The 12865-nt window shown below is 42.8% G+C and overlaps 1 protein-coding gene across 1 annotated transcript in view; it reads left to right on the top strand.

Annotated features, from left to right (window-relative positions):
• Positions 1-12865, top strand: part of col27a1b (collagen, type XXVII, alpha 1b) — a 232719-nt gene that overhangs the window by 88517 nt on the left and 131337 nt on the right. The window contains exons 8-9 of the mRNA XM_034170907.1: positions 1270-1314; positions 8695-8748. Coding sequence (XP_034026798.1) covers positions 1270-1314; positions 8695-8748 — 99 coding nt within the window. The remainder of the gene's footprint in view (positions 1-1269; positions 1315-8694; positions 8749-12865) is intronic.

Here is a 12865-nt window from a genome sequence, read left to right as displayed (position 1 = left end):
TTTTGATTTTGGTCAGTTTGGATTATTGTATTTTGTTTTCTGCTTTGTTGTATTGTTGTTTCGTTTTGTGTTTGTAAATATTGTATTTCTTTTTTATTCAACCATGTGTGTCGAAATAAAATAATTCAGTTCAATTCAACTCAAAATTTAAGTTGTATTTTTATGCTTAGATTTAAAAATTGAACAAGCCCCCCCAGCCCAGTATTCTTTTGGCACAGAAAATCCCCATGGTTCGAGTAGTGTTGTTACAGCTTCCATATACTTAAAATGTCCATTGTACTTCTGTTTCAGCAGTCTATTGAGAATGCAGTGCATATGGTCAAACAAGCAAACAAACCCAAAACAAGATGCAATTTGAGGTTGTGTGTCACGCTCAAAGACTCTTTGACACATAACCAGTTATTGAGGTTTGCCGCAAATGTGTGATGGGTTAGGTTCAAATTCGTGCTTGTACAAACGTCTTATGGGGTTCTTTTGTTGAGGTGAGGACAGTCTTTACAGTAGAGTAACTCCCAATCATAGTGGAGGAAAGTTGGCTTTCAAGATTTAAATGTATTTCTTTTCATCTCACTATATGCTCTTTCGGGCTGGGCCTGGCCGGGTCCTGTGGGCTAAGGACCGACCACCAGGCACTCGCACGCGAGCCCCAACCCCAGGCCTGGCTCCAGGGTGGGGCCCCGGCTCCGCTGTACCGGGCGACGTCTCGGTCCTTGATATTATACTGGTCATGGGAGCTTCTGAACTGCCCTTAGTCTGACCCATCCCCTAGGACCTGTTTGCAATAGGAGACCCTACCAGGGGCACGAAGCCCCCAACATCATAGCTCCTAGGATCATCCGGGTTTGCAAACTCCCCCACCACGATAAGGTGGCAGTTCGAAAGGAGCCAACTGAGGTGGCTCGGGCATCTTTTTTGAATGCCCCCTGGACGCCTCACTGGAGAGGTGTTCCAGGCACGTCCCATTGGGAGGAGGCCCCGGGGAAGACCCAGGACACGCTGGAGGGACTACGTCACACAGCTGGCTTGGAAACACCTCGGGGATGGATGGATGGAATTCTCCAGCAACACATGCCATTAATTGTAAGTGTGGTAACAGGTTGCAGCAGTTCCTGAGGACACCTGACGCCTCTGCCCCGAATCATCACATTCGTGATAAGCGGCAAAGAATGTATACTTCGTGGCATTTGTGACTTGCCATCGTTATGTGTAAACGCAGCTTTAGGCTTATTGTTGGATGTGAAGTCTAACTCACTTTTCCTCTGTCACCAGGGACAGAAAGGCCATCCAGGTCTCGCCGGTTTTCCAGGTGCACCTGTGAGTATGAAGATGTCTTCCTTTATTGATGTACTGTATATCATAGGTATGATATACAAATATATAACTTTCTTTCTCAGTATCCACACTGGCCTAACACACAGAGTTAGTTTGGTGTTGTCTTTGTTAAATTGACGGGCCATCAGCCGTCAGTGCATTGAGCTTGTTAACCTTAAACTATATTGTAGCCTTTCCACCAAATGCATGATTTTAAGCCCCTTTCACACTGGGACTGCTTTGTGGTTGCATCATGTGGCATCATGACGACACCAAGTTGATGCAACCTAGCGCCAAGTTGATGCAGCCTAATGCCACAATACCTTGAGGGACGCAAAGGGCAACGCGAAACGGAAGCAAAAAATTTAACGTTTATTTTTTGGGGTCGAGCACAGGACGCAGAAAGGAAGTAGTTTTCTCGCAAGTTGAAGCAACTTAACAGTACTTAACGTGACTGGATGCCACACACACACAATATAATACTACCCAACGCCAATTTATGATTTCTGCTGTGTTCCATTGTTGCCAAGCTAGAAATCACGCAGGATTGTTGTCGAGCTTTTTAGACCGTGTACACAATGCAGTAAAACTATACCTCTCAAAGAGCACATGTGAACAATTAAAAGAAAAAAAAAGCTCATTACAGCCTGGCTGCAGCTCCTCGTGCTCACCTCCTCCAGTTCTCTCACGATTGTGTTAAATAAAGTCCATTAAGTCCTGCTCACAGACAGATTGGCAGCGACGGGACATGTCCAGTATAACTCCTCAGCACTCTCACCTCCTCAAGCTTCTCCCCCCTGCTGCGTGCAAATGATAAATAAATGGACTGCATTTATATAGCACTTTTCCATCTGCATCAGATGCTCAAAGCGCTTTACAAATAATGCCTCACATTCACCCCGATGTCAGGGTGCTGCCATACAAGGTACTCAATACACACCGGGAGCAATAGGGGATTAAAGCAGCCCAAGGGCCCTTCGTGATTTTCCAGTCAGGTTAGGATTTGAACCGAGGATCTTCTGGTCTCAAGCCCAACACCTTAACCACTTGACCTTCCCTGTCTGCAACTGACACAGACATTCCTGCGTTATTTGATATGCAGCATACCCAACTCGAAGCAGGCCTGGTGTGAAAGGGGCTTGACACTGCGTACACAAATGGACATTTAGTTTTTTCCTATGTATCTTTTTAGACATATACTCTGTAGATACATGATATTTACAACACTGGGAGACCTTTAGAGAGTAGATGAGTTAAGGAGATGATATTTTGTTGTCTGTCTATTTTTCTGTCTCTTAGATTTTTAGTATGATTATCTCAGAAGGATGTGACTGGATTTTAATGCAGTTAATATGATTAATGGACTCAGTAATCTGTAAGTAATTCTATAAAAACGACTGCATATTCAACTCTGAAATTTTGGGTTCTGATAGGTAAAGGTGAGGAAAATTGAGCCTCTTTCTTTTGGGCCATAATGTCATATGTTAAAATGCAAAATACCCATAACATGAAATACGGTCTGGTTGTTGTGATACAGACTCTCCTCTGCCTCTTTGAAGTCATCCTGACATATTTCACTGCTTACTGTTGTCTGGTTGTTGGCTGCTCAATATATGTTTACCTGTCGAATAAAAGAGCCAAGGCTCTGCAGTCAGTTCCCGTTAAACCTCAGCTTGTCTTTCCATTTATAGTTACAAAACAGGAGAAAGGACCTGTACGACGAATAAAATATTAACAACAGGACCTCAGAAAATAGAGAGGGGTGACAGACTGAATAAAAGCAATGGAGATACACTGTTAGAGGATAAATGCTTTGTAGAGACATTACACATAAAAGCAGTCTGAGAAAAGGAGAGAGAGGAATTCTTGGCACAAGTACAAGTGGGCTAAATAGTTTGGATAACACAGATCATTCCTCCTCCTTTTTCCTGAGTTTAACTCCTGTATCCTCTGTACTATCAGTGAGAGGAATGTGCTGTGTCATACAAAAGCTTCCTGCACCTTCTAAAGAGATGTAACCCTTTCTGTGGAAATTAGTTTAAATGGCACACAGTGAACAAGATCAGAATTAATTTTTAGCACAGAGACCTGTTGAATACTCTTCCATCAGACTTTGTAGATGACATGAAGGAGGAAGTGCATGTGCACGTGTCTATAGTTCATACTGCATTAGATGGCTTCCTTAGAGATAGGGTGAGGAGCTCGGTCACTCGGGAGGAGCTCAGAGTCGAGCCGTTGCTCCTCCACGTCGAAAGGAGTCAGTTGAGGTGGCTCGGGCATCTTTTCCCGATGCCCCCTGGACGCCTCGCTGGAGAGGTGTTCCGGGCACATCCCACTGGGAGGAGGCCCCGGTGAAGACCCAGGACATGCTGGAGGGACTACATCTCTCGGCTGGCTTGGGAACGCCTTGGGGTTCCCCCGGAGGAGCTGGGGGAGGTGTGGATCGGGAGGTCTGGACGGCTTTGCTTGAGCTGCTGCCCCCACGACCCGACTCCGGATAAAGAAAATGAATGGATGGATGGATGCATTAGATGGCAAATGGAAAAACTCAGAAATTCTAAATTCCAACAAGTAAAAGTATATATATATATAAAGTCTGGTAAAGTTGTGATAACACATTAAGTCTCCTCCACAGAGATGAAGGGAAAAAAATCAAAACAAAATAAGAGCAGTCACATTTCTGACATCCACCAATCTGGATCCGGATCACCTCCAAAATTCAGTGGAGTCTTCCATGCCCTAATATCTATCTGTGGTGCAAATTTGGTGAGAATCCGTGAGGTAGTTTGGAAGTAATCCTTCAAAGACTTTATAAAGGGAAATCTTGATCCAGAATCCAGATCCCGATCACCTCCAAAATTCAGTGGAGTTTTTCCTTCCCTAATATCTATTGGTGGTGCTAATTTGGTGGGAATCCGTGACGTAGTGTTGACTTAATCCTTCAAAGCCTGTATAAAGTGAAACTTGATCCAGAATCCGGATCTGGATCCAGATCACCTCCAAAATTTAATGGGTTCTTCCTTGGCCCAATATTTATTTGTGGTGAAAATTTTGTCAAAATCCGTGCAGTAGTTTTGACATCATGCTGCTAACAGACAGACAAATAAATAAATAAATTAAATTTTAAAATTTTATTACGTCCTTGGTGGACGTATCAAAAAAGAAAAAACAAAACAAAACCCTGGAACTGACATCGACACTGGCTGAACCAGCTAGTAAAATGTTCTGCCATCTTGTTAAACATATTGGAATGACACAATGTAAACAAAGCATACCCTGTAATGCTTGCACCACAAAAGTTTGGTGAGGGGGAAAGTCGGTCATCCAATCTACTGGGTACCAACTGAATGCTTCTGATTCAGAATCAGAACAATGCCACAGCCATTACCTGGGTGATAATGGAGGCAACTGAAAGTTTGAAGCAATCATAGTGATAAATATTCAGTTTCAGCGCACAAGAACACAGTTATCAACATCACTTATCTTAGGCCCCCTTCACACATAACACGAAGTTGGTGAAAGAAGTAGAAATCTGCCGAAAAAAAGCGAAAAAAAATCTAAATTGTTGTTCCGCAAAAACTTCCACCTGCTGTTGAGAGGGACACACAGTCGTACAGGCGTGAATGATCCAGAGGCAACGGTTCCGTGCAAGCACACATGACACACTCACACGCCATTTGTGTGTGTGTGTGTGGGGGGGGTGTCATACCGCACACTCACATGCCATTTTTGGGGGTGGTGTGGCACATTCACACTTGCATGCCATTTGTGGATGTGGTGGGGACAGGGGGTCACGGCACACTCACACAATTGTCTTGTTTAGTAACACACTCTTGCAGCACTTTGAAAATGTGGTGCCTTCTCACAGCGAGCTTGAGAGTGGTCTGCCTGCTCTCTATTTTCATGCCAGCTGCGCAAATAGCCCCGCTTTTTCTAAGTGCTCCGCGAGTGATGTTGGATGTTCGTGGGTGGCACCTGGACTTCACCCGAGTCAGGCCGAGAGTGGGTCGAATGGCCATTCGTCCAGCATTCAATGATTTTCGGCCGCTGGTGTGAAGGCTGCCTCGATGGCGTCATTCAGCCACGGTTTGACATGGACGATGATATCGTGCAGCTGCTGGACCGCGGCACGATATGTACGACCTGCCGTTCAAATATTCCGAACACAGTCAGATGGCAGTGTGACCTCATCGTGCCCACCGTTCGAATGGGTTTCAGGTGCGAGCGGCATGCAAATATAGAGTGCATGTACCGTGCCCGAATGAATGTGGCAACTGCTGTACAAGGCATTCGGTGCGGCTCCGATTTCCCATGAGTGCCATTTGACTCCTCCTTCGTCCACCATTCTGCCTTAATCATGTTATGTGTGAAGGAGCCCTTATGAAGGGTTATTTAAAAAGAAAGTTACTCATTTACAGTAGTCTATTTCCACCAAAAATCACTGAGGGGATTCCTTACATAAGATGGCGGATGAACATATGAAAATAAGCTTAATGTCTGTTGTTATCTTTTTGTTCCTTTTTCCACCCCTGTGGTCTCCCCACTGACAAATCAAGCTTAAATGTTGTATCTGTGACTAACATTAGTATCGACCGCTAACACTACAGACCTATGTAAGTGTTGTCTTACCTGTCCAGTCGATATCCAGAAAAACCTTCATGTGAAGTAGGTGCAGATTTTATCCTCAGTCTCATCACCTATGTTTACTAGTTTTGCCCATCGCTTTATTTCTGCTTCAATTTTACATTGTTTGTCACTTTCAGTTATAGCTGAAGGTTTGCTGTGTTTTTTGCAGCCCAGTCTCAAGTTTTTTTTTTCGTGCTCCAGTCACGAAATGAGTCAAATTTTTGTGATGGGGTTTTTTTAATTCACTATTACTAACCCTACTCCTACCCCCAACCATAACCATAACCTAATCATACTCCTTCCCCTAACCATAACCACCCCCAACTCCCCCGCTTCACTTTTAATTTCATGCAGCCATCACGGAATGAATTAGAGTAAATTCGTGCTGCTGTGACGAAAATGAGGCGCTTTTCGTCACAATATCACAAACCAATAGATTAATGTATATTTTGTGCTGCTGAATCACAACTTGCCATAAGACTGGGTTGGTTTTTTTGACTTCATAATGCTGATCCTCATGGGTCAGAATGATGACTTTGTAAAAAAAAAAAAAACAGTGTCATGATTTATTGTCACTGTATTTTAACTTGTATAGGTCAAAATCTTAATTGTTTTCAAACAAGATGAATTTTGATCACATTGGCAATATAAAATTGGAAATCCTTTATTTGAATACTAAGGAACAGAATTATGTTGGTGCTGCAGAAATTTGTTTTTATGACTTACATGGTAAGAGCAGTCAAAAGGAAATACACCTTTAATAACACATCAACATTTTGGTTTCTTTTACTGCCTGGAAATATAACTGCTGGTGGTGTGCATTGAGTGAGGGTGCCTTTCAGTCTTTATGTGTTTTTGCTAACTAATCCAGTTTTACTTTTCCATACGTGTAGAATTATCCATTCTTTGCGGAGAAAGGGATTTGGCTTGGTCTCACCACAAGGGAGAAATGACTCATGTAGAATACTGTGTGTTGATGAGAATGGATGTATTAAGGCTGAATTGAGCTCTCGGTAGTCAGCATGTGGCTCGACCACATTATAATCAGCACTCAATGTTGGATTAATTGAATGGCTGTAGTGGGAATGCCTGCAGTGGTGCCTCTGTCCTATGGAGGCTTGACTAAACAAAAGGACTTCATTAAAAGTCTGCAGATTTGATGTCTATTATAGAGTTATTAGGTTGTTGTTTATTCCGTTATGAGTGTTTGGCGTCATTTCTTATGGCTCCTTCACACATAGTGTGAAGTTTGGATGACGTGCACACTTAGTGCGCATGACGCAGGAATCATGTGCAAACCATGTGAAATCATTCCTGCCTCTAACACCTCGTACACCTGTTGCTACAACTATTTGTGCACACCAGCGTCTGGATGACAGAGTGTGTGCTGTGCGAACCCATTGAACCCTCTCGCCGCAGGTGTCAGCCAAATTCCAGGTGACACGCACGAGCATCTAACACCGCTCGCATGGCACTTAGAAAATGTGTGGCCAGTCGCACTCTTGGCACGATAACAGACTGCAGACAACGACTGTCATATTCGCAGAGAAATTTGTCTAAGTTCCCCATGAGTGTGGCTTTGGTGTGTGCGCTGAGAACTGACATGAGGTGTGGCTATGACAGAAGCAGCTGTGGTGATCTGTCATTCTGGACATTCCAGCTGGACAACACCAACTGTGTTTGGACAGACATGGACTAACCACTGTCCACTGTGAGGCGCATGTGTGTGATTGCTGTACTTACATGGACATAAATAAAAATTTAAATCACCTTGGCGACAAGCTGCAGCGAGCGAGCGCACACACAGAGTGGACACAGCCTGCCAGGTTGAAACGGACTGTCAGATCAGAACACGCAGCGGGCGATCTGACCATCACGTTACCCACGTGAGCTCTGTTCCACATAATGTGGTGTCTGTGCTGCGGCACGCCCTCCACAAGACACGCGTGTTGGGCAGAACACGCGCGTGGGGTGACTGGACGCACCAGACCAGTAGACGTGGACATGATCAGAGCCCACTGCTTCTCATTCAAGTCATTTCATAACTGTATGTCTGTGACCATGGGTTATCTACAGTGGAACAGATGGATCATATTTGTGTTGCTCGCTTGATAAATGAGGTGTTTTCATATGGTGTGTGATTTAAATTTTTTTTGTAATACTTCATGTCCTTCCTGATATGAGTTAGATTCCCGCAGCTTTCAAAGAACAGCTCCGTAGCTCAGTGGTAAAGTTGCTGACTGATAATCAGAGCTTTTGGAAGGCGCAGGTTCGCTTCCAGTGAGTGGTATGTATGTATTTATTTATTTATTCCACATAAGCGGCGAGATGTGGTCCCACAGGTACTGGCTGGTTTTTGTTGTTGTTGTTGTTTGTGTTTTGTTTTTTTTTCACATAAGCGGCGCGATGTGGTGCACCTCGCACTGTTCCTGCACGAGCTCTCGCACCGGGATTGTGCACACCTGCCCATCGGCGCAGTGGTTTGTGGTGCGCAAATTCAAATTGTTTCACGCAGTTTCGCCGTATTTGTCCAAACGTCATCCAGACTTCGCACTATGTGTGAAGGGGCCTTTAGACTTGACTTTCTTAGCTTCCTGTTGGCGCACTGTCCACTCAGGAAGGTTCCAACAGAAAGCAAAGAAATAAAACAATAATAGGATTTTCTTCTCTGCATCCTTCACCGTTTTCCTTTTGCTTCTTCCTCTTTTATTCTCTTTAAACTGTTGATTAGTTGTTTTTCTCACTTTTTGTCCACAGGGTCAATGGGGAGATGACGGAAGCATTGGGGCCAAAGGCTATCGTGGCAGGCAGGTGCAGTAAAGCTAGTGCTGTGGTGCTGGTTGAACAGGCTCTCACACATGGATAATAGTGTGTATTGAAATATGGCCAAATGGCTCACTGCCATATAAATTTAAAATGTGTTGTGAATAATCGTTACTTCATCAGACTGTCATATTGTCTCATATGTGATCGTTGTGGGAGTCACACAGAAGCAAAAAACATGTCTTACAAATTGACATGGGCTCAACACTTTAAAGAAAAAGATGTCTTTTTAACTGTGTCACAATGTATGAGGTTTGAGAAGGTGAAGAGGTTTCATGAAGAAAAGAAATGAAGTTATTAGTAGGGATTAGCGAGTACACCACTATCTGTATCTGTATCTGTACTCAGAGTGGGCGGGGCCTAAATGGAAATGGGCGTGGTTTAACCAGGAAAAAAAAGGGGGGGGGGCTTAAATCAGTACATTATTTTAAGCCCGAAATTTATATGGATTGATCAGAGGTTGCTATATTTATTGTTTATTTGAAAACTATTTACAGAACAGCCTCAAATTTGAGATTCAAATCAATGTTGATTGGTTTGTTTGTTTATTCCAAGTCAACATAATATATAAACAGTAATATAAACAATATAAACAAATAGTACAGTTTTATGTACACACTTGACACTGTTCATAAAATGGTGAAAAGAAAAAAGAAAATTAATAAAGACAAAAAAAGGCATAAACGAATTAACAAACAGAATCAACTTGGAAAGGAGTGGGATGAAGACAAGCTTATTGACTCCCACCCCCAATTCCATCCTCAATTAAATTAAATTACTTAAATTACGTGGTTGCCGTCATTTTGAGCTTAATATTTCATATATAATATATAAAGCATATAAATAATACAATTATATATGTATGTGAACATACACCCACACACACATACATATGAACACACACATACATACACATACATATCCATATATACACACATACACACACACCCATACATATATATATGTATATATATATATATATATATATATATATATATATATATATATATATATAGTGGAGGTGATGATCTAGTGGTTAAGGTGTTGGGCTTGAGTCCAGAAGATCATGGGTTCAAATCCCCGCCTGACTGGAAAATCACTAAGGGCCCTTGGGCAAGGCCTTTAATCCCCTATTGCTCCCAGTGTGTAGTGAGCGCCTTGTATGGCAGCACCCTGACATCGGGGTGAATGTGAGGCATTATTGTAAAGCATCTGATACAGATGGAAAAGCGCTATATAAATGAGGTCCATATATATAGTATATATATATGGACTATATATATATATATATATACACACACACACATATACACATACACATATATACATACATACATACACACATGCGCATACACATATAAATATAAACGTAACATAATACAATACCATAGTAATATAATATAACGCAGGCGTGAATAACAATTATAGACAATATAGACAAAATCACAGAACTATTTACAGACAAGTTTTTTATGAACTCAGACATTTTATTTTATGATCAAACTGTGATTTTTTTTTCCCAATTATTTATTTATTTTTGCGACCTAACGTTCTTGGCATTTTGATTAAGGTGTCTGTGTGCATGTGTGTGTGACTGAGTGAGAGGGAGAGAGAGCGGTTGTTCTGAGACTGTTATTAATGATCTGTGTGAACTTGGTGATTCATGCAAACATCCAGTGATGGCAAACAGGGAAACAATATGTCAGCCTTGTTCACTGTATTCTTCTCAAAAGCACTGCGTTCAGTAGGAGCAAAGTTTCCCAACTGACTTTATATCACCAGTGAGCAAACAAATGGTTAAAAAAACCCAGACCGGAGTGGAGGCAGTGACCGACACAACACAAGCCTTTTTCAGCTTGTCCTGTCAAGTGCACCGCGTACATTACGAAATAAGTTCACCAAGTAACTTTAAATACCATACAAACTGAAATAGAGGCGAATTGAAGAAAAATTAAGGAGTCCTGAAAGAGCAACTTGAGCTGGAGTCAAGCCAAGCACAGAGAGAGAGAGATCAGTCCTCTGTGTGTGTGTGTGTGTGTGTGTGTGTGTGTGTGTGTGTGTGTGTGTGTGTGTGTGTGTGTGTGTGTGTGTGTGTGTGTGTGTGTGTGCGTGCGTGCGTGTGCGGCGAGAAGCTGCAGAAACGTGTCTGTGTAGGGAGGGGCGGGTGCTGTGTGTGACTGGCCAATCACAGAGTGTGAAGACAGTCAGTTAGCCAATCAGGATTTTCCTTCAGCATGCGCACAGATATTGACAAGTTTTACTCGTATCATGCTTGTGCTCGTCAAAATTGCTTTATCCATACCGGATACACATCTGAAAAGAGTATCCGGCTCAACTGTTATGTGTCGACGCGGGTTGAGGAGCGGACCTGCGTCTGACAGAACCCAGCGCTAAAAATAACCAGAAAGCGGTTCCAAAAACAAAACAATTTATTTTTTACCCTCTTTGGTGCATAACAATGTGTACAAACTAAACAGCGTCTTTCTGGTGGAGTGACTGTTGGCACGCTCTCCAGCGCCCGTAAGGATCAAATCCCGGCGCTCCTGGACCCACTACCACCGCCAAACACCCCCCAGGTGGACACGACAAACTGACTCTCTGTGAAGCAAAGAAGAGGTGAGGTAAGTCAGCAGTTACAACAATATCTTTCAAAAGACACACGCTATCAGCAACACATTCTGTTCTGTGTCTTTTTTAACTTTATGCAAATGAGCAGCTTCTCACAACAGGTGGAGGATCACTTATCCGCACGCCACAGCAGTGAGAAGCAAGCTGCACAATTCTCATCACAATTCAAGTATACTGTGTAACAAAACACCAAGTTACTATCAACAATTAGTCAAACACTTAATCACCTTTGATGTGTGCTGACAGCATGTGTCCTCACCCTTCCCTGCTTCACAGGCTCGATGTGTCAAACCCAGGCGCGGTCCTCAGCATCTCACAAATGAACATCACAAGGTCGAGTTCCCGGCAGTTCTGCTTGAATCACACATGACTTAAATGCAGAACGCCATCCAATTATCTGCTTCAGCTGAAAGTCTTTAAGGTTGCATGTGAGCACCAGTCACAGGTGCTACACATGATGTTGATGAGGGTGAAGAATTCTTCAGCCAGCACCTTCTCCACAGACAAATCAGTTCGCATGCCACCTGGAGAGCAAAGAAAAGAAAAGAACACCAAAATATCCAGCCACACCCCCCAACACACAACATCAACCCTAGTTATTAGTGCATCAAGCCGTGTGGTAACTCAGTCATTCAGCTTCACATTCTGGCTTTAGGATTGTCCAGTCCAGTGCTTTGTTCAAAGGGAAAGCCAATTTTGGTTCTGTAAAGATGACTTGGGGATCCTCAGTACAAATTTTAACTTCATTTTCACCATTAAGTTGGCATTCTGAATAAAAAAGGCTCAGTGCCTGTTAACGTGTTGAGGAGAAACCCTTGTATGATGCGCATTATTCATCTTTTGGCATTATTCATCAGTTGGTTCACAGCAAGTCTGCTCTGTGTGCACCTGATCCTGTCAAATCTCAGAATTGAAGCAGAGTAGTACTTAGTACTTGTTTATAGTATTAGCACTTGCCTGGGCGACTGCTTGGGAAGATCTGGGGCTGTGTGTGTTTCTCTATATTAAACTAAATTTATGTCAGGAAGGACATCTGGAATAAAATGGGGTAAGTCACAGTGCGGATCCATACTGGATCCACTGTAATGACCCTGAACAACTAAACATTATTCACTCATTAGTTTGGATTGCTTTCTTAGTGCTCTTGTTGTGTTCAGGCACTAACGTGGCACTGAAATATGTTTTGTAATTCGGTCCAATAGATACTGACGAGACACGAGCCGGTAACATATTGGAGCCAGGTTTCAGTGCTCACTGTTACTAATTTTGACCATTGCCGTTTCCGTCTGTCCATCCCAAAAAGGGTATAATCAGCTCTCTCACTTTAACAAGGAATTTCGTGAAATTCTGTACAAGTAATTGCTATAGGTTAATAGTATATCATAATATTGTCAAGTTGGGCCCATTTTACCAGAGTTATTGCCCTTGATTAACAAATCTAGACTCTGTCAGTTTCATGAGAGGGTGCCTGCATTCT

This window comes from Thalassophryne amazonica, chromosome 5 (genome assembly GCF_902500255.1).
Source record: "Thalassophryne amazonica chromosome 5, fThaAma1.1, whole genome shotgun sequence".
In the NCBI taxonomy this organism is placed as follows: Eukaryota; Metazoa; Chordata; class Actinopteri; order Batrachoidiformes; family Batrachoididae; genus Thalassophryne; species Thalassophryne amazonica.
This window is presented reverse-complemented; position numbering and strand designations above follow the sequence as displayed.